Source organism: Meles meles, chromosome 2 (genome assembly GCF_922984935.1).
Source record: "Meles meles chromosome 2, mMelMel3.1 paternal haplotype, whole genome shotgun sequence".
NCBI lineage: Eukaryota > Metazoa > Chordata > Mammalia > Carnivora > Mustelidae > Meles > Meles meles.
In genome coordinates this window covers 148,690,341-148,710,245 of record NC_060067.1, presented here as the reverse complement: position 1 = coordinate 148,710,245, position 19,905 = coordinate 148,690,341, and the positions used below count along the sequence as shown (strand labels likewise).

The 19,905-nt window shown below is 42.8% G+C and overlaps 1 protein-coding gene across 2 annotated transcripts; it reads left to right on the top strand.

Annotated features, from left to right (window-relative positions):
* The first annotated feature begins 2,472 nt into the window (after positions 1 to 2,472).
* LSM6 (LSM6 homolog, U6 small nuclear RNA and mRNA degradation associated) lies at positions 2,473 to 16,439 on the top strand. Of its 2 annotated transcripts, XM_045984842.1 has the most exons (5): positions 2,501 to 2,590; positions 4,039 to 4,143; positions 10,759 to 10,874; positions 14,107 to 14,220; positions 16,150 to 16,439. In XM_045984842.1, exons 3-5 carry the CDS (start codon positions 10,781 to 10,783, stop codon positions 16,182 to 16,184), a joined length of 243 nt encoding a protein of 80 aa, XP_045840798.1. In that variant the 5' UTR covers positions 2,501 to 2,590; positions 4,039 to 4,143; positions 10,759 to 10,780; the 3' UTR covers positions 16,185 to 16,439. The 2 variants fall into 2 exon arrangements, with proteins under 2 accessions (XP_045840806.1, XP_045840798.1); XM_045984850.1 differs by lacking the exon at positions 4,039 to 4,143 and having other exon boundaries at positions 2,473 to 2,590.
* Positions 16,440 to 19,905: the final 3,466 nt, after the last annotated feature.

The following is a 19,905-nucleotide window of genomic DNA, read 5'->3' as shown; positions in this document are numbered from 1 at the left end:
AGACACCTCACCAAAGAAGATATACAGATGGCAAATAAGCATATGAAAAGATGTTCCACGTCATATGTCAATTGGGAATTGCAAATTAAAATTGCAATGAATTTCCACTAGACACCTATAAGAATGGCCAAAATCCAAAACCCTGGCAACACCAAATGCTGGTGCAGATGTGGACCAACAGGAACGCTCATATATTGCTGGTAGGAATGCAAAATGGTACAGTCACTTTGGAATACAGTTTGATAGTTCCTTACAAAACTGAACATACTCATCATACAATTCAGTGAATGTGCTTCTTGGTATTTACCCAAATGAGCTAAAAACTTAAAGTCACACGAGAACCTGCACGTAGATGTTTATAGAAGCTTTATTCACAACTGCCAAAACTTGCAAGCAACCTAGATGTCCATCAGTAAGAGAATGAATAAACTGTGGTACATCTAAAAAATGGAATATTCTCCAACATGCAAAAATGAGCTAGCAAACCATACAAAGACACGAAGAAAACTTAAATGTCCACTTCTAAGTGAAAGAAGCTAATCTGAAAAGTCAATCAATGTGCCATATGATTCCTACTTTTTGGGATTCTGGAAAAGGTGAAATCATGGAGCCATTAAAAAGACCAGTGGTTGCCAGAGGTAAGTAGAGAGAGGATGAATAGGCACAGCAGAGAGGATTTTTACAGCAGCAGTGAAAATACTTCGCATGATATGAGGATGGCAAATATATATCCTTATAGGTTTCTCAAAACCCGTAGAATGTGCAACACCAAGAGAGAACCCTAATATAAACTAGGGACAGGTAGTTGGGTGATAACGATGGGTCAGTAGAGGGTTATCAGTTGTAAAATCTAAGCTAAACTGTGCAAGCCAAACTAAATCTGGTCAAATTATATTTAGTGTTTGTATTCAGGGTTTCGAAGAACTTGAAGTTAGTGTTGGTGGACTAACATTCAGAAAATGTCTTGCACGTGTTTTCTTTGTATAAAAAAAATGCTAAAGAAAATTCCGTGAAACTTGGTAAGTTGCCTTGTGAATCAGTAAAAGCCAATTAGAAGCTGCTGAGGGGATTCTGGGCACAACTCCATTTTGATAAACTTGTTAGCTCATAAAGTAATTCATGGTCCCCACCCCATTTGCCTGGTTGGGCCCTTACAGATCCATGCCCCCTGAAAAAGATTGCAACCACCTCTGCAGGTGAACTGTGCCCTTAAAACTCCTCGTTGCCCCCTGCCCACCACGCCAATCTTAATGACTCCATCAGCGTTCTGTGGTAATGGAAAAAAGGCTATGAATCAAAAAATTCTTTTTCTTTTTTTTTTTTTTTTTAAATAATTGAAACTACCAGTGAAGAATGTGGTACAATTTGAGGTCTTTTGTAAAGAAAGTTTTTAGAGACAGGGCTTTCTTCACATCCTATTATGTTTGTTCTTCACAGATAATTATTTTATTTAAATGATACTTAATTTTTTTACATTATATTTTATACTGCAAGAACTTCAAATACAGCCTTTTCAATAAATCCGTAATGCTTGGTTTTTACCCAAAGTAAGCTTTTATGGAAGGAAAGAAGGAAATCTCTTTTCCACCAAATCACACCCAGTTGTTCTCTCTCTGCCATATCCATCAAAGGTTCATTTCTTCAGCTAAAAGAGGTTTGTAAGTGGGGAAACTCATCCTTGTCTTAGGAAAAAAATTCTGCATCTTCGATCCATAACACTTAACACGGTTAAGACTCTGTTTAAAGATATTTTTTCTTTGTTTATAGTGTTACAAATCACAAATAGAATTAAAGTATAAATTTTAAATTGAGGGTATGTGTGTGAAGAAAAAAAGGAATCAAGTGTTGGTATAACAGTTTTCTTCTTTTTCTTCACCCTTTACATTAATAGCAAGAATATTGAGAATTCAAAATTCCAAACCAAGTTCCCATAGCAGCACTTAAATGTCTGCACACCACTTCCAATTAGAAGTAGATTGTAACGTATCGCAATTTATGCCATTATAATTCGGAGTTACTTTAGTGATTTTAATTCTTTTTGTGGCAATTAACGTTGCCATGGAAACAATCTCTTGCTAATATCGACTTCATCTTCACACACACTTAACCAAAATCCAAAGGTGGATGTGAAGATTTGAGGCTGTCTGTTTTATTTATTCGCATTAACTTATTCAAGGATTTTTCCGAGTATAGACGTTACGTTGGCAGTAAATTCCAGTTTAGTATAACTTCAAGCTCTTTCTTGCATTTCTGCCTAAAGGAAAACCTGGCTAAAAGATCACTTCCAGGTTTTTAAAATTTTATTTTAGAGGTGTTTGTTTTCTGTTAAAAGAGAAGCACCCGCGCTTTCTCCTTTGACGTCTAAAGCACCAACTTGGCCTTCAGGCAAAACGAGCTTCTTGGCTTTGCGCGCGCCCCCGAAGTCTGGCCTTTTCGGTCCTCGCAGGCTGCCGTAGCCAGGAAAGGCAATCCTTGGTTGCTGCAGAAAAGTGCCACCTGCCTCCGCAGTTTCACTTTCGATTTCTTCCGATCCTCGGCGGAGGCCCGGCTTGTGGGGCCTTGGAGCGGGGTTTTGGATCCCGGCCACCAGGTGAGCCAGGCAGCTGCGCGGGCGGTTCGAGGCGCGGGCGGAGCGAGCCTCGCTCGCTCGGGGCGGGTTTGGGGAGCGGCAGCCCGGGTCTGGGCCAGGCAGCCCCTGAAAGGCGCCGGGAGGGAGCGCGGACGCTGGGAGCCCATGGGTGGCGGGCACCCCCCAAATGCGCTCAGTTTCTCTTGGGCTCCTGGGAAGGCAGGAGATCTGTGGTCCCCGGCTGTGAGAACCCCTCCGGAGGGGCGTCTAGGCCGCGCGGGGACGACCGGCAGCGACCTGGCCCCACCGAGTTGCCTTCCGAGACCAGTCCTGGTTGCCTGAGGTTCCGCGGGAGACCAAGCGGGAGCCTGCGGAATGGGCGGGAAAGCGGGCCCCGAATGCACGGGCCGGCCCCGCCCGGTTCCTGGGGCTCCAGGGCTGCACTGACTACATCGGGGTGCTTCCCCGACACCTAGGAATCAAGAGCGGGACTCCCCACCTTACCGAGTTCTCAGGTGGCCGACGTCCACAGTTGTAGGTGTTAGGTCCTGTCACCCGGGCTTTTGGTCTGTAGGTGGGTGCGCACTCGCTCCTTACGGGTGTTTTTGTTTAGGGTGTCTAGCGTTAGGACGATGGGAGATAAGGTTGGTAGTGGTTTAATGTGCCCCCCCACCCCCACCGTAACACAGGGCTCTTGAAAAAATGAAAACACAGGAGTCCAGGGAAGGAAGTAATACTCACTGAAACCCATCCATAATTTCTTTCTGTATTTTAGTCTCGTGTGTGCTACTTTCCATTTGAGTTAAGACTATTTTATCAGCAGTATAAGTAGTCGTCCACTTTGATTTAAAAGTTCTTCCCAAATATCATTTCTGATTTTGCATCTTTTGATTGGCTACCTATTCTGTCATTGCGTAGGTCCCATAAATTACTCAACCGTTTTCGAACTGTGAGGCATTTAGGGTGTTTGTAAACTTTCATTTGGCTTTAGCATCCCAGGTAATACTCTGATAGACTTTATTTTTAAAACTGTATTTCAGATGATTTACTCGGACTAGAGTCTGAGCAAGGAAGTTATTACAATAGATGCTGTGTTCTAGTGAGGTCTTTTTTTCGATCTCTACGCCCATTACCTAATTGTTTTCCAGGAAAGCTTTAGCAGTTTACCTCATTCGTGTAAGGTTGTGTCTATTTTTGCCAAAAGTGTGATAACTCATTATGTATTTTATGTATTTCTAATAATCAACATCTCTTTGGATTTATTTTTATTTTTATTATTATTTTTTTTTTCAGTGGTGTTTCCCATTTCCAGTTGCTTGAATTTTGTGCAGGAGTGTAGACGATTGTCTTGGGGTGTATGTGTGTGTGTATGTGTAAATGCATTATTGGAGTTACTGCATAGGCTGACTGAATGTTATAGCGAGATGATCTCTTAAGTGATCATCTAGCATAACTCCCTTATTTTGCAGATGAGGAACCTGGGGCCTTGAGAGGTGAAACGATGAGTTCTCCAAGGCATACAGCTAAATTAAGTAGCAGAACTGGGATTAGAATTCAGGTTTCCTGTCTCCCAAGTGAGTACTCCTTATGCTGCATTGGGTGGTCTCTGAGCTGAACTGTGGCATACTTGTGTGAGAACCTTAAAAAATGTTGATATCACTTGGATTATTCTGTCCTGTTAGAATTGTACCAAATAACAGAGGTTGTAATCATCGGAGGGACATAGAACACTGAAAAATGGGAAGTTGACCACTTTCATGACGGGGACTAGAAATCCATTACTTAGAATGGTGACCCCTGCAAGATTTTTTGACAGTTGTTTTCACATTCCCTTTCTGTCAGAATAAAATACCTTGTAAGTTATAATTTGTATTCTGTCATTTCGTTAGAATTGAGCTGTTCATTTTCATTTGTTATATCTTGAAGGTTTTAAAAAACTTGTCAATTTAAGACAAGAAAAAGTGGTTTGTGGTTTTTGTTTTTTTTTTTTTAGGGTTTATAACAGAGCTTTTCACCCTCCCTTGACATTTTGAGCAAGAGAATCCTTTGTTGTGGAGGGCTGTCTTTGCTTGGTAGAATGTTAAGTCATGCCCCTGGCCTCTGTGTACTAGCACCACCCTCCTCGTTCAAGACAATCCAGAATGTCTCTAGATATTTCCCAATGTCCACGTTTGCTTGTAGGAATCATTTGGGAAACTTTATAAAATGTAAGTTGCAGCACCTCTTGCCTAGGGAGTCTGACTAGGAGTAGACTGTAGGAATCTGCATTTTAACAAGCATCTCTCTCGACTCAGATGCAGCTGATTCTTGTACAACACAGAAACGTTTCTGTTTTCTTCATCTTTCTTTTACGGGCTGGTCAGTAACAGAAATATTACTGTGCTCTAGCCATTTAAGTGCACAGATGATTACTGTGCTAGTCACTCTATAGCCATGGTTTGTGGGTGGAGGAGAAAGGGACAGGGATTTTCCTTGACATTGACCTTAGATGCCTCCCACAGGGTTGGCCATTGAGCTTAGGGACCAGGGATACCATTTCCCCGTCTCTGAGAAGCTGAGAAGCTTAGAATTTAGGTGGGAGACTGGTCAGCAGGAAAACTATGGAACAGCCCAGCCGGATAAGTGGAAGGCAGTGGTGCTAAGTGGAAGGCGGTGGTGCTGTGAGTGCTAGGTCCCGGGCTGGAGTGAGGGAGGGGAGGAAGGTAGCCCCCTACTGTGTGGGGAGGAGGGATTGGTAGGGAGTCTTCAGGAGAGGGCTAGGTACCCCAAGGGTCTGAGAAGGAAGGTGTTTAGAGAGCTGTTCTCAGTGTCTGATGCCCTCTTGGATGCCCAGTTATTAGTCTCGAGCTGCATTTACGAGGGTTGTGATGTTATACTTCATTGTAATTATTTACTTTTCACATTTTTTCACCCTAAACTGTAGATATTCTACGAGGAGGTGAAAGTTTGCAGGTAAACATTGCCAAGAATCAAGAATTTGTGTGCCTTCTCCTCAGCAATGTAACCCAAAATCACATGAGATAGATTTCTTAACCTTTGACCACTGTATTTCTTCCCAGGCTAATTGACAGCACTTTGTCCCTTTAGGCGTTTTTCCTCCAGTGCTCCTGCTCTCGAGCTGGATCTCGCCTACATCTCCATAGATGTCTGTGGCCGTTCCCCACCTGTCACGGGAGGATCCAGACATATTCCAAAGGGCAGCTTTGAAAGGGCTTGGGCTTTGGGACCAAGCCTTAGTTGTGCTTGCCACCTCACAGGGTTACTGTATGAATTGCTTGTGGATCTCACACAGCTTGGCACATCGTTGGATGAATAAAATTTGGTTCTTTCTCCCCCATTCTTTTACTAAAAAAAAATCTCTGCAGGGCAGTGTGCAGATGTTCTTACACTAGACCTCTCAGTAGCTTCTGGCAGAAAATATACTGCCTTTGACTTAATAGCCATTTCTGAAAATAGGTCATTTAAAACAAGCCTGAGTAGGAGTCAGGGGAGGGAGAGAGGCATAGAGGTGATTATGGCTTTAATTTTCAAGGGAGAAGTTTTATCAAGGTGACCCTGCAGAAAGGAGGCCTTTTTCCTCTTATGTGTTTATGGTTCAAGAGGCTTTTCTCTCGCTTCAGAAATGGTCAGAACTGTGCCTTCTGCCTTAACCAATTTAAAAGATGAACACTTAAAATTACATGAGCAAAGTGATGGGAAAAATTGTGATGTTGAGACCAATTTGCTCATACAGAATGGATTTATGGGCAAATCATTAAGTAACGGGGAGTACCAAGGAAGCCTAATGAAGACGAATGTAGAAGATGTGGTCTCCTAGAGTGATGGATAAAATGCGTTTGAAGCAGCCACCCCCTTTTCAAATAACTTCTGAAAAAAATTTTTTCTTTCCAAGAGATTTAGTAGAATGCAGATGCTCTGGAGGGAAAAAAAAAAAAAAAAAAAAATGAAAAGCTCGGTAGTAGTCTTTCACATGTTCCCGTCTTTTGAGGGCGAAAAGACTAGTACAAAAAAAAAAAAAAAAAAAAAGTAGAGAATGTGAAAGAGAGTAGTGGCACATTATAGCAGATAGAACCAGACAGGGAACATGGCCGCGTCAGAACTAGGTGAGCTGGTCCAGCTCTGCTCCACGGTAGAGAGCTGAGCTCAGGCAGGTCTCAGCTTGGGACCCCGTCACATTCCCTGTCCTGTAGCTGACATGGTGTTCCCCAGACTTGCCAGGTCAGAGGAATCTGCCGGGCATGTTCAGACCGGTTCCGGGTTCTGCCCCAGAACAACCGAATTAGAATCTCCAAGCGAGCCAATCCATTATGGGTTGGGGATACCGAGCTGGCGGTTCAAGTCCAAGCTCTCTTAGCTGGACTTGCCATGCGTGCCAGGAACGTGGCGCCTGCTCCTTCTGTCGGCTGCATTTTGTCCTGTGGGCCTGTGTAGTGTTTTTCTCCTCAAATCCAAATGCACCGCTGTGCAGTGCCTTTGCTAGGATTTCTCTCCTTTGGGCCAGTGGGCTGCTTTTCCCTGTAGGGGAGCCCTCAGAGGTCTCTGCTCTGCCAAGCCCGTGCCAAGTGAGCTGCTTTCTCTGTGTGTCGCTCTCCGCAAAAATCTATCCACATATATCCAACTTCTAAAAAGTTCTCCATTGACATGTTTTGGGGCTAGCTTGGTAGTGTAAACTCTGAGGGCCTGAGGGTACCTGTGTCTTACTAGTGTTGCATCCTCCCCCCCAAGCCCTGCCCGTGTACCGGACACTCAGGCGCTGCCCGGAAGTTGGGAGTGTTGAACACCTGCAGGAAGAGATTGATGCTAATTGGAGTGAAGATGTGGCTTTAATGGCAGAGGTGTGACCTTTGATGAGCTTAGAAGCATATAATATGCTTTTTAAAAAGGTGAAGAAAGAAGATGAATAACATTTTTTAAAAAAACAGCCAATACCAGCAGTTTGTCTAGGCCTGGAGTCTTTTTGCTGTCATTAGCTTTTAACTTTGGATGAGGTAGTTAGTAATAGTCCTATCAACTAGATTTTCACATGGCCATGCATCTTGGTGGTTGTGGTTTTGTTTTGTTTTGTTTTGTTTTATTTTAAACATAAAGTAAACAGCCAGTTTTGTCTCAGTCTTATACCTAGAAAGCACCATCCTGGGATTTCGCATCTGATAGGAAATGCACCTGACTCATGAGCCGAGTCTCCATCAGGCCTTCAGAGTTAATAGTCTCTCTAGACCCGTTCAGCCACAAAACAGCTCGTGTTCAAGGCATAAATAAGGCAGTTTGTAGACGAATGGGAAGATTTGTTTGTTTTTACTAAACTCATCCAGAGCACTGAATCTGTTACAGGATTTACTTTGTAATATTTTTTCTTGCACTCAAAACAGCATAAAGAAAATTGTGTGGTCTGAGTGTCGAATGAATAGTGGTCATCAATAGTGGTCGTCCTGCATCGTAGTTGTAATTCCAGTTATCTACTGAGACTGGAGCTAAAAAGAATAAAATGGCAATCCAGTGGGAAAGTTAAATTAAAATTTGCTGAGTGAAATAATTAGCGGATTGCATTTTAAACAAATCTTTCAAACCTCGGGGAGATGGAGTGGGGAATGGTCCAAAGAGCAGCCCCAAATTCAAGCATACTTCGTGAACTTTGTGTTTTCTTTTATTTAACTGAGGCTGCTGACTTTTGGGGTTAAAGAAAATTGTTTTACTTAAATTATAATCACTTTTGTTTACTCATACCCTTTGAGCAAGGGTTTAAATTCTTCTGGATTCCAAGTTCTTTATGATCAGAACCCGTGTGAATGCCATGTTTTTTAATTTCCCCGAAAATGTGTGTGGACATACGCACACATCCTCAAGAAATGAAAAGCCAGTCACTGAGCATTCTAGCTTACCCGAACTGCCTGAGCTGACCGATTCACTGTGAGAAAATCTCTAAATGATATTCCTGAAGCCATACTCAGATCATGGAGTGGATAGACTGGGAGTGAAGTAAGCAGTGCTGCTTATGGAAGAAAGTGTTACAAAAACTTGGATTGAAAACAATTTGAGTCCTTGAGGAGAGTCCTTACTACATTGTATCCATACTGATTTTAAGGGTCACTACTATATGGCTACTAAATAACAGTGAGCTGAATTTGACTGAAACAGAAACATTAATTTCCAAAGTACTTTTGCTGTCAGGTTTTGCTTAAGTAACTACAGTTTTGTTACATTTGTTTATCAAAATATTTTGACCCAGATAACTGGTCTGTAACAAGATGAATTTTGAAAGGAGTGATTGGCAACGATGTATGTTTGATTTGGGTATATAATGCTCTGTCTGTATTTCAGACTCCTATTCTTGAATTCTAAGACTAACTAAAAGGCAACCTATGGAATGGGAGAAAATACTTCCAAATGACATATCTGATAAAGGGTCAGTACCCAAAGTATATAAATAACTTAAAAACTCAACTCCCCAAACCAAATAATCCAATTAAAAAACGAGCAGAAAACATAAACAGACATTTCTCCAAAAAAGACCTACAGATGGCCAACAGACACATGAAAAGGTGCTCAACATCACTAACCATCAGGAAGATGCAGATCAAAACTACAATGAGATGTCTCCTCACACCTGTCGGAATGGCTAAAATCAACAACACAAGAAAGAGCAGGTGTTGGCGAGGATGTGGAAGAAGAGAGGAATCTTTGCACACTGTTAGTGGGCATCCAAACTGGTGTGGCCACTGTGGAAAACAGTACGGAGACTCCTCAAAAAATTAAAAATAGAACTACTCCTATGAGCCAGCAATTGTACTACTAGGTATTTACCCGAAGAACACAAAGATACTAATTCAGAGGGATGCATGCACCCTGATGTTTATAGTGCATTAGCTAGAATAGCCAAATTATGGAAGCAGCCCAAGGGTCCATCAACTGATGAATAGATAAAGAGAAGGTGGAGTGTGTGTATTCGTGTGTGTATGAAACGGAATATTACTAAGGCATAAAAAAGAACGAAATCTTGCCATTTGCGGTGACATGGATGGAGCTAGAGAATAATATGCTGAGTGAAATAAGCCAGGCAGAGAAAAATACCATATGATTTTACTCATATGTAGAATTTAAGAAACAGAACAAACAAGGGGAAAAAAGAGTGGCAAACCAAGAAAACAGACTCTTAACTATAGAGAACAAACTGATGATTACCAGAGGGGAGGTGGGTGGGGGGATGGGTGAAATAGGTGATGGGGATTAAGGTAGGCACTTGCTGTGATAAGTACCAGGTGATTAAAATAAAAACTTAAAAAAAAAAAGATTCTTCATCTTATAGAGTGTATATCTGCTCTAATTGTAATAGAATAAGTCAAAAAATCTCTGGCTGCATTGGTAACTTTCAGGAGGCTGTATAAGGTTGATGTAGAACACAGGCTGGTCATCCACTTACTAGCTATGTGACCAGGGCAGGACCTCTGTGTGTCTGTCTTCATCTGTAAAACAAAGATTAAAAAACAGTACCTATCCCATAAGGTAGTCAGGTTTAAATGGATTAATATATAAAAAGTGCTTAGGTAAGTGCTGGCATCTAGTACACTCAGATGTTAGCTCTCGATTATCATTCTAATTAGTGTCAGAAACACTATTTTGGCATCATTTTGCAAATATGCCTGTTTCATATAACATAGACTTTAAAATATGACTGTTTTGAGCTTGAATGTTGGTTCCATCACATTTAAGGGCACATTTTTTCAGCTTTTTGTGCTTCTATTTTCATTAGCAAATTGGAGATACTATGACTTTCTTCACAGGGTTTGGAAGATTAAATGGGATCGTGTTTGTAAGGATCTTAGCCGAGGGCTCAGCGTAGAGCGAGCATGCTGGAAATGATGGAGGTGGCGGTGGTTGTAACGGGTATACTGACCGTGTGGGAGCCAGTAGTCACAAGTGATTAAGAACGGGGGCTCTATTCACACAGGGAGCCAGCCACGATGAAGCTGTGTCCCAGGGTTGCTGTGGGATAACTGGATGAGGTCATGCAGCTTAGTATCTGGCTGATAGTAAGTACTGGAAACACGCTAGCTGTCATGTTGTAATAGCAGTGAATAATGTTGAGTCTTCATATGTGGCCCGGTGGTACATGATTGCCTATAAATATGGTGAAGGCTGCAAGGCTTCTTTTGGTGAATAATTAACTTTTGTCTTTTATTGCTCCTTTTCAGATTTGTGATCAGGATTGTTAAAATGAGTCTACGGAAGCAGACCCCCAGTGACTTCTTAAAGCAAATCATTGGACGACCAGTTGTGGTAAAATTGAATTCTGGAGTGGATTATCGAGGTAATATTTTCATGCTTTATCCTCACTCGTGCAACTAAATGAGTAAATATGACTTAACTGGTTTTTATTAAGCTCTTAAGTGTACCCAGTGCGGGGGTAGGAGGGGCGGCATTGGTTACCAGTAGTTTTTATGCCCATTTCTTTTTCTGCCTCTGAGATGGTTCCCTTTGGAGATAGGGTAGATAGCGGAGTGTGTGCTCTGACTTCCGGTGTGAGTTGTGTAACTGTTGTCTCGTTTGTGACTGGATGTGTGCGTCCTGGTAATAGCCAGGATTCTCAGTCACCTCAGGCACGAATAACCGGAAGCCGAAGAACACTTGGCACAGCAGCCTTTGTTTTTGCCGAAGTATTTAAGGTTGACTAGCAGCTATTTAGACAGTATCATTTTACAACATGAACTTCCCACTCTTACAGAATGCGTGCTCTCCAAATACACCTTCCCATTCTTTTCGAGAAAGCTCTTTAAGAGGCTGTGACACCACTGAAACTAAGTTTGTGGGAGGAATGGTACCAAATCCCATTTTTTAAAGTTATTCAAATACTCAAATCTTCCCAAACTCAAATACGTTAATTATGAGTGCAGATTATGAATTCCTTAGCAAAGTAAAGCCTTTTTTGGGTGTCTTTTCTGAATGAGGATGGTAGTCTTAAGCCTTTTCCTCTTTCCACACATGCAAACTTAATTTTCCTGAGAACTTCCTGTGTGTCTAGTGTGTGCTAATCATTTCAGTTTCCAATTTATCTTCACATAAATCCTTTGAGAAGTCTGTTTCTCCCCACCTAGTAAGGGAGGAGCTAGGACTCCCAATTCAAGCTTGGCTAAAAGCCTGGTTAAGAAATCACTCTGCTCTTAGTTACTGCTTTAGTTTCTTGTCATCAGTGGCCTATCTCCAGTTTAATTTGATTATTCTGGTGGAACTAGTAGATTTATACTGAAATCTCTATGAAGTCTCTATGTACCACTTCGCACCCATGAACTTTTGATGAGCCCAAAGGAGGTAACAGACTTCTAGAGATTTGAGCATATTCAGCAGTTGGTTAGGGTGGGAACATTGTGTTCAGTGTCTTCTCCAAACCTACTTCATTGAGGACATCAGTCAGCCTAGCCTGACTTTTTCTCTCTATACTCATTAGGGAGATTTTTTTTGTCTGTAAAGGTAGCATATGTGTTTTTCTTTTTGCTTTTTTCTCTTCTTTTTTTAAAGAATTTCAAAATAAATAATGAAAAATATACAGAAGAAAGCAAAGTCTCCCCAAATTCTTCCATCCAGAGACAATCAGGCTTACCAGTCAGGACCTCTGTCTGTATAAGCATAATTTTATATAAATGGGATCAGCTGTACACATACCCTGATTTCCTTTCTCTTTTTACATGGAAAGAACGCATTCAGTTCTCTGACAGTATAGAGTTTTTCATGCTGCAAAGGAGTGCCTTATGTGGACGAGCCACAGTTTTGTTTTTTGTTTTTAACCAGTGTTTCCTATTAATGGGCTTGTAGGTGTTTACCAATTTTTTGCTATTTTTGAGTAAACAACTCTGCTCCTTTGACATGTCTCTTGAGCACTTGTCCAAGTATTTCTTTAGAATAGATCCCCCGCCTCGGATTTCTGTGTTAATGAGCATGCCCAGTGGCCCTCCCCTTGGGGCAGATGGGCTTATTCTTTATGTTCTCCCCAACCCTTGTATTAGCCTTGTTTTCAACGTTTCCATTCTAACTGGCAACAAGTAATAGTTTCATTTCATGTCTGTTTCTTTGTTTACTAGTGAGGTTGAACAGCCTTTCACATGGCTTGTAACCATCATGATTAAATTAAAAAACCCCAGCTCTCTGTAGCAATTTCTCTTGTTTAAAGAAAACTTTTTTTTTCCCCCCTGTTATTCATAGCAGTTTATCCCTTAGAGATGGGAGGGGGTTACAATTCCAACCTCCTGGACTCTTGTTCTTAAAACAACCTTTGCTAGGAGAACAGATATGTTTTTATTAATGAATATTTCATTTTGAAATGCTTTGGGTTAACTTTGAAACATTTGCGTATCATCTTGCAGAAGTTTCTTGGGCACTTAGGATTGTGGTTTAGACGTAAAATAATACAGCAGGAAATAAACTGGAAACTTAGAGCTTAAGCTTTCTTTTGATGGGAAATAATTGTTAGTAATTGTTCATAATCTATTCTGATTCTTTGAAAGTGTACGGCTTCTAGCAGAATTCCGTTAGATTAATGTCATGTGTTCTCATTACACACACAATTTGGAAAAGGAACGTTTTTGTGTAGAGGAAAATGGGGGCAGACGCAGGGGAGTGAGGAGCATATTAACGAAGTAGAGACTAAATGAAGCTATCGACTTGGCTAATTGACTCAAACTTATACCATTTATTTTTGCTTGGTTCTTGTTTTCTAGAAAATACCACATGAAGTTAGAGACCCAAAGGCTTATATATTTCCATCTCTTGAGAAAAATTATTGGGGCAAGTTTTGCACAACAACAGAGTTAAAAAGATTCACTCAGTTTCCTTAAAAGCTCTTTAGAATGTTTTTGGCCATTTTTCTCCTTTAGTCTGGGTTGGAAACTCTTCTAACTGTAAAAAAACAGAAAGGGATGTGTTATAATGCAGTATGGTGCCCTGTCTTCTCAAGCTGCTCTCCGCCAGAAGTCACAGCTCTCAGATGTTCCTTCAGGAGCACCTGCTGTCTCCTCTCCTATTATTTTAGCAGATTGTGGCGACTTCCTCTGAACCCTGGAGTACATTCATCTGCTGCAGTAGATATTGGGAGAGAATGCACTAAATCTGCCAGACCCATATTTCACCACGTGGCTAAAGAAAGAAACGCCACCGGAAGCGAGGAGTCCTGGCCCGTGGTCATTTGTCCCCACACACGTTGGCCCACTTCCGATTTTAGCTTTCAAAGAATGGTGTGCTGTTTGGAACATGCTCGTTAGGTGACTTCTCTGAAGGCTTTAGAACTTGCTGCTGTTATCACACATCCCATGAAGCGAGTGATAGTCTGATGTTTCCCCCGTCGGCGGTGGGTTTGTGACTGCGTTCGCACTGTATGCTTCTTGGCCGTCACTCCTGTTGGCGAAGCCGTGGAGTTTCACTTTCAGTGTGAATTTTTGTATTAAGTATGTAAGAGCTAACAAATCACAAGATTGTCAGCTCTAAGGTATACCCTGTAATTTTCAACTCTGATTTGCTTTGAATATCTTTTCTTGGACTAAATCTGCCTGCAGGGGTCCTGGCTTGCCTGGATGGCTACATGAATATAGCCTTGGAGCAGACAGAAGAATATGTAAATGGACAGCTGAAGAATAAGTACGGCGATGCATTTATCCGTGGAAACAATGGTAAGATTCTCCTATCATACAGTTGTGTGACATCCAAAAGAAGCTTTTTTGTTTTTGTTTATAATTGGAGTCCCCAGCAGATTTTCTGCATCTGCATAATTCAGAAGGTTAGTTTTAGTCTTGCCCCATTTATTTTTAACTTCTTCAATCTCAGGTCTTCATTGTGACTAGTTTTTTTTTTTTTTTTTTTCTTAAGACGCTTCATGGAATTTTGGAACAGACATTCTCACCTTGCCTCTCTTTACTGATCAGGAACCGAGGGGCGTTAGGACACTGGCCCAGAGCTCCAAATACAGTTTGTTATGTTCCTCCAATGCTGCCTCCCACATTGGAAGTTGGAGCTGTAAGAGTGGCCACTATTTCCCCGCTATCTTTGGTTTGCGTCGTTTGGCGGTAGCTTGTCCTGATGGTCCTTTCAGGCGTTCAGATGCTTTTTGTGGAGCATTCACAGCGTTCAGATGCTTTTTGTGGAGGTTTGCATCCTTTCATTTGGCAAAAATGACAAAATAGGAAACACAATTTTAAAGTTACTCCACTTTTTAACAGCTAGGGTGTTACTGTGATTATTAAGGTTACTCTTAAGTACCTTGCTTAAAAAAATGATCAGTGAAGTCATATTTGAATTTCTCAGGGAGAAGGGAAAAACCTCAAAACTGAGGGAATTATCCCTTGATCCATCCCCCATCCCCACCTTGGGGCCCATCCCCAAATGGAGCCGTAGGGCTCTTGAGTTCCAATTTTTTACTGATGTGAATTCTTTAGTTCTCCATAATTTATTCATCCCCCTTAACAGTTGGATCTCGGCTCTGAACTAAATATTCTATCTCTGTTCTTACAGTACCATGTTTCTTCATATCCTATCTTTGCATACATCTTTTGCTGGCTTTTTATTCCTTCTAACATGTAGAATTCCTTCTATTTTTTTATATTATTATTTTACTCCCTCCATTTACTAGAAATGTTCTATCGTTCCCTATCTGCAGACAGCTGAGAGCAGCAGTCACCTGTGAGTGGTGACAGGCTGGATCCTGTCACATGCACACTGCTTCTCCAGCTTGTCCAGTTTCCCAGGCGTGTTTCTACCATCATTCTGCTGCTTCCCTTCATACAACTTTTTCTGTGATGTAATCAGTGGTAGTTACCTGTAGATTCCCAGATTCACATCCTTGTCTCTTAAAAAAGATCTTGTTTAGTTTGTGCTGTGTTCTTTGGTCAAGATACCTCTTAATGTTCACTTTGAACAGAAATGTCAGAGTCTGAGGAGGCCGGGAGTGGGAGGAGAGGAACACTTCTGTGAAAGCCTGACCCAGAGTCACCTAGTTACTAAGTTTTGTCTTATTCTGAAGTACCACATATCCTAAAGAGTTCAGTTTGGGTGCTCACAAGAGGACTAGCCAAGCAAAACTTTGGAGAACACCGAAGGTTGATACTTTAAAAGGGAACTCAGAATAAAGATTTTAGGACTTAAAACAACTCCCCCAAATCCCCCAAACTCCTCAGCTCTTGTTTATCCTGTTGTAATTAAAATGGTGGACAGTTTAGAGTTTATATTGGAGAGATGGATGAAAATACGTTTTTTAGTGTTAATCTGAGGTTTCACCTGGTAGATTTACTTTACTACAAGCAGAATTATTATAATTATAAAACATTCTTAGATTCCAGGGATTTTCACATCCATTTTTTATCTTCCCGGTTACAATTTACAGTCAAATGTATAGCGAACACTAGAGCACAGTCCCATAAGACGTCAAACCCAGGCCTGGATTCATCAAATCTAGTTTTTGTAGTAGTCCTAGAATTTATTGTGTGGTATGGAAATTGCTTTTCACTTTGTAGAAATGTTAGGCCTAAATCTATTTGCTTTTATGGCTTGCTATTATGATTTTTAAGCACAGTGTTTTTCAATGTATTTCTTTTTTTTCTTGCCAGTATTGTATATAAGTACGCAGAAGAGAAGGATGTGAAGACACCAAGAGGACAATACTTTTCATACTTGGATATATTTTTTTATGAGGTGGTTTTTTTTGTTGTGGTTGTTCTTTTGTGACTTATCCTGTTCCATAAGAGCTGGTGATTTTCACTGACGTGCAAGTGAGAGAAGTGCACAAAATCGTGTCTGTAGTTGTAAAGCGCTTCCTCCATCTTTAAGTTCCAGGCATTTTCTCTTCCCGCTGTGTCAGCGTGCAGAATGCAAAAGAATAAAAAAGAAAGAAAGGAAATCCGTTTCTCTGTACGTGATTTTTGACTCAAGTGTCAAGCAGTGTCACTTGGTGGGATTTGCTTCACTCGCTTGTCCGATGAAAGGATGCGTATGATGATCCTTAAACCATTTTAGACCTGTCCTCCTTTGTCCCATCTTCTTCAGCTGAAGTGCTCGAGGAGAGACGTTCTGCGGAGGAATCCACTTTCGGTCTGAGGCAGAAAAGGGTTTATGAGGTCAGAAGTTCAGCCTCTGATCCTGTTGTCACCTGGATAGAAAATAGAGCTGGGGATCTAACGATGGCACTTCCACAAAGGGAGCGGGATGTGCACGGAGCTGGGGAGAAACTCCAAAGGTTAGCCATATTCGGGTTCGCCCAGAGCGAGGTCAGTCTGCAGTGGCCTTGCACCTCCTGCGTGGGTGTTCGATTTTCTTGCTTCTCTCGGGAGCCTGGGCATGGGTGTCATTCACTGATGTTTATGCAGCCCAGGATGGGAGGAGCCAGTCCCGTGCACACAGCTGTCTGGCAGTCGTTCAGGTTCAAGCAAAGTCTGGACTTTGTAAACTTCCTCAGGTTCCAGTTGCTTCACTTGACTGGGGGAGAATTTCTCCTCACCCCATTGCTCAGGGAGGCGCTCCTGGGCAGCCTTTTTCGAATCTGAGCCACGTTCGAGTCTGATGTTGTCCAGGAGCACAGCACCGAGCGTTCACGTTGCTTGGCACAAGGAGGCCCCTCTGCATTCTGTGACTCCTGCTGAGAGGGTTTTCATGGTTTGTTAATGAGCTTTCCACAGCCCTGCTTTCTTTGAGCAGTTTTTGTAGTCTCTAGGAACAACAGACTTATCTGGGCACTGAGGTTGAATGAATGCCGGACCGTCGTGTGAACATTGGACTGGCCTTTCTCCTCTCTCCCTCCCCAAGCGCGACAGCGTTCCTGGTCCAGGAGCCGGTGGCATAATTTTTCAACAGTCACCTGGTTGAAGGTTGTGGGGGCCGGATAGGAAGGAGGGAGGAGAGGGGTGGTGCTGGTTCTGGACAAGGATCTGCGGCATTTTGTCTGGTTTTGTTTTAAAGATCAGAATAATTGGAAACAATTATTTTTTAAGAACTTAGGAAAGGTGAACAGAAACATCTCACAAGATTTTACTTATGGGCACACCAAAAAGAAAACACTATGTGCTACGCTTCAATAAATTATCACTTCTTGGCAGGGGCTTGAAAAGGGTTCAGTTGGTAAGTACAAATCACCAGGACAACTTTTTCTCCCAGGTGGTGTATCCATCACAAACAATCCCCAGATCTCAGTGGTTTGAAACAACAAATGATTCTCACTCCTCTCGGTCTGCAAGGGCCGGGCAGCGGGTTGCTACTGCTTGTGGTCACCCAGACACTCCGACTGGGGGAGGCAGTACCTTGTGTCGTGGCCATCTCTGTGTGACTCAAGGCTTGGGGCCGCCGGGGAAGAGCAGAAACAGTCCTGCCCAGGCTCTTAGATGCTCTCACTTGGGGGTGACACCAGTCCCTTTCCCTCCATTTTATTAGCCAAAGCAAGCTAATGGCCGTGGTTTCCTTTAAGTTTCCAGGATCCAGAAAGAGAGAAAACCAGAAATATTAGTGAACAGTGGCAATAATTACCACAGTATGTGTATTAGGATTCTCTAGAGAAACAGGACTAATAGGATGTGTATGCATAGAGGGAGAGATTTATTTAGAGAACTGGCTCACACCATCGTGGGGGCTGGCAAGTCCCAGATTTTCAGTGTCGGCTGGTAGGCTGGAGACCTCGGGAAGAGTTGCAGTTCAAGTCCAGAGGCAGTCTGCTGGCAAAATTTCCCCTTCTGGGAAGGTCACTCTGTTTCTGTGAAGGTCTTCTAACTGATCGCAAGGGGCCCACTCACATTATGGAAGGTAATCGGCTTTACTCCAAGTCTCTACTGATCTAAATGTTAATCTGATCTAAAAAGTACTTTCACAGAAACATCTAGAATGTTTGACCCAATAGCTGGGGAACTGTGGCCTAGTCAACTTGATACATAAAATTTACCATCACAGTATATTCACCATATCCTTTTCATTATAAATTTCTCTCACAGGAACTAAGAGGTGTACCCAAACCCAAAACTGCAGTCTCCCGTGTTGTTATTCCTCAGATGTTATTCCTCCTTTCTTGGCCAAGAGTGGGGTTGAGGAGCCTCATGCTCCTTGTGCCTTAATCACCTCTTCCTTAGGATCCAAAGAAAAAGTGATGGGTTCTTTCCCTGGTTTTGCAAGCTGGCTCTGAAAAGATTGCTTTGGTTTTGGTGCAGGATAACTTAGAAATTCCCAGTTAATACATTCCTAAATTAAAACAAAACAAAACAAAACAAAAAACACCTTTCCATAGAGCAGGTAAGCATGAGCTCAGGCCACAGACTGTGGAGAGGGTCGTGGAGTCTTTGGGGTGCGGCAGAGCCATGCTCTGTAAACTGTTTCTAAGGCTCGGGGTATAGCGCATCTAACACTGGACTTCGTCGCTTCTCCCACGTGAGGTTTGTACAGCGCTCCCCTCGCAGCATATTTGGAACCCTTGACACGTGCGTATCTTTCTCCTGACAGAGCGCCCATCTTGGTCAAAGATGACTTGTCTGTGGGACCTGATTTTCTGGGGGGCAGAACTAGCTCACCCTCTTCCGAGGTCCTCTGCCGGGAGCACAGACACAGATCCCAGAGATGCACGCAGGGCAGCAGATTACCCACGGGGGAGCCAAGCTCTGCCTCCATGTCTCTAGCCACCTAAGCTCATCCTCACACTCACTTGGCCGTCACGGAACAAGACCATCCCCTTTTCCAGATGCGGAAAGCTGAAGCAAAGAAGTCAAGTGACTTGCCCCGGGTCACGTGGGAAGTCGCTGCCACGAGGGGAACAGTTGCCTAGGCTGTTCGATCAGGCTCTGCAGGTGCCCAGCTCCTGCCTGTTGATTCCGTCCAGTGTGCACGCGCTCAGGAAATCAATCTCTGTGCATCCTCCCAGTTGTCTAAATAAGGTCCCAAGGGAAGCACACAGACCGCTGTTCTCTGCATTCAGAGCTCGTGTTGCCAAGGGTGATTTGCTGTCACTCTGCTGAGGTCTAACAGGGAAGAATCATCCGCGGCCAGCAGCCCTCTGCACATGGGCCCAGGTAAAAACCCGCCCCTCGGCTGGGGTCCACGGGTGCTGTTCGCAGAGTCTCGCTTCTCTTGAGACGACTGTCTCTTAGAATTTGTTTTTTCCCACCCAGAGTGTCCCCATTCCTAATGACTCCACGACAGGCTGTTTGCCTGCAGCCTTTTGCCATGTCTTTGTGTTAGAAGCTGCGTCATCGGGTCGCCTGGGTGACTCAGTGGGTTAAAGCCTCTGCCTTCAGCTCAGGTCATGATCCCAGGATCCTGGGATCGAGCCCCACATTGGGTTCTCTGCTCAGCAGGGAGCCTGCTTCCTCCTCTCTCTCTGCCTGCTTCTCTGCCTA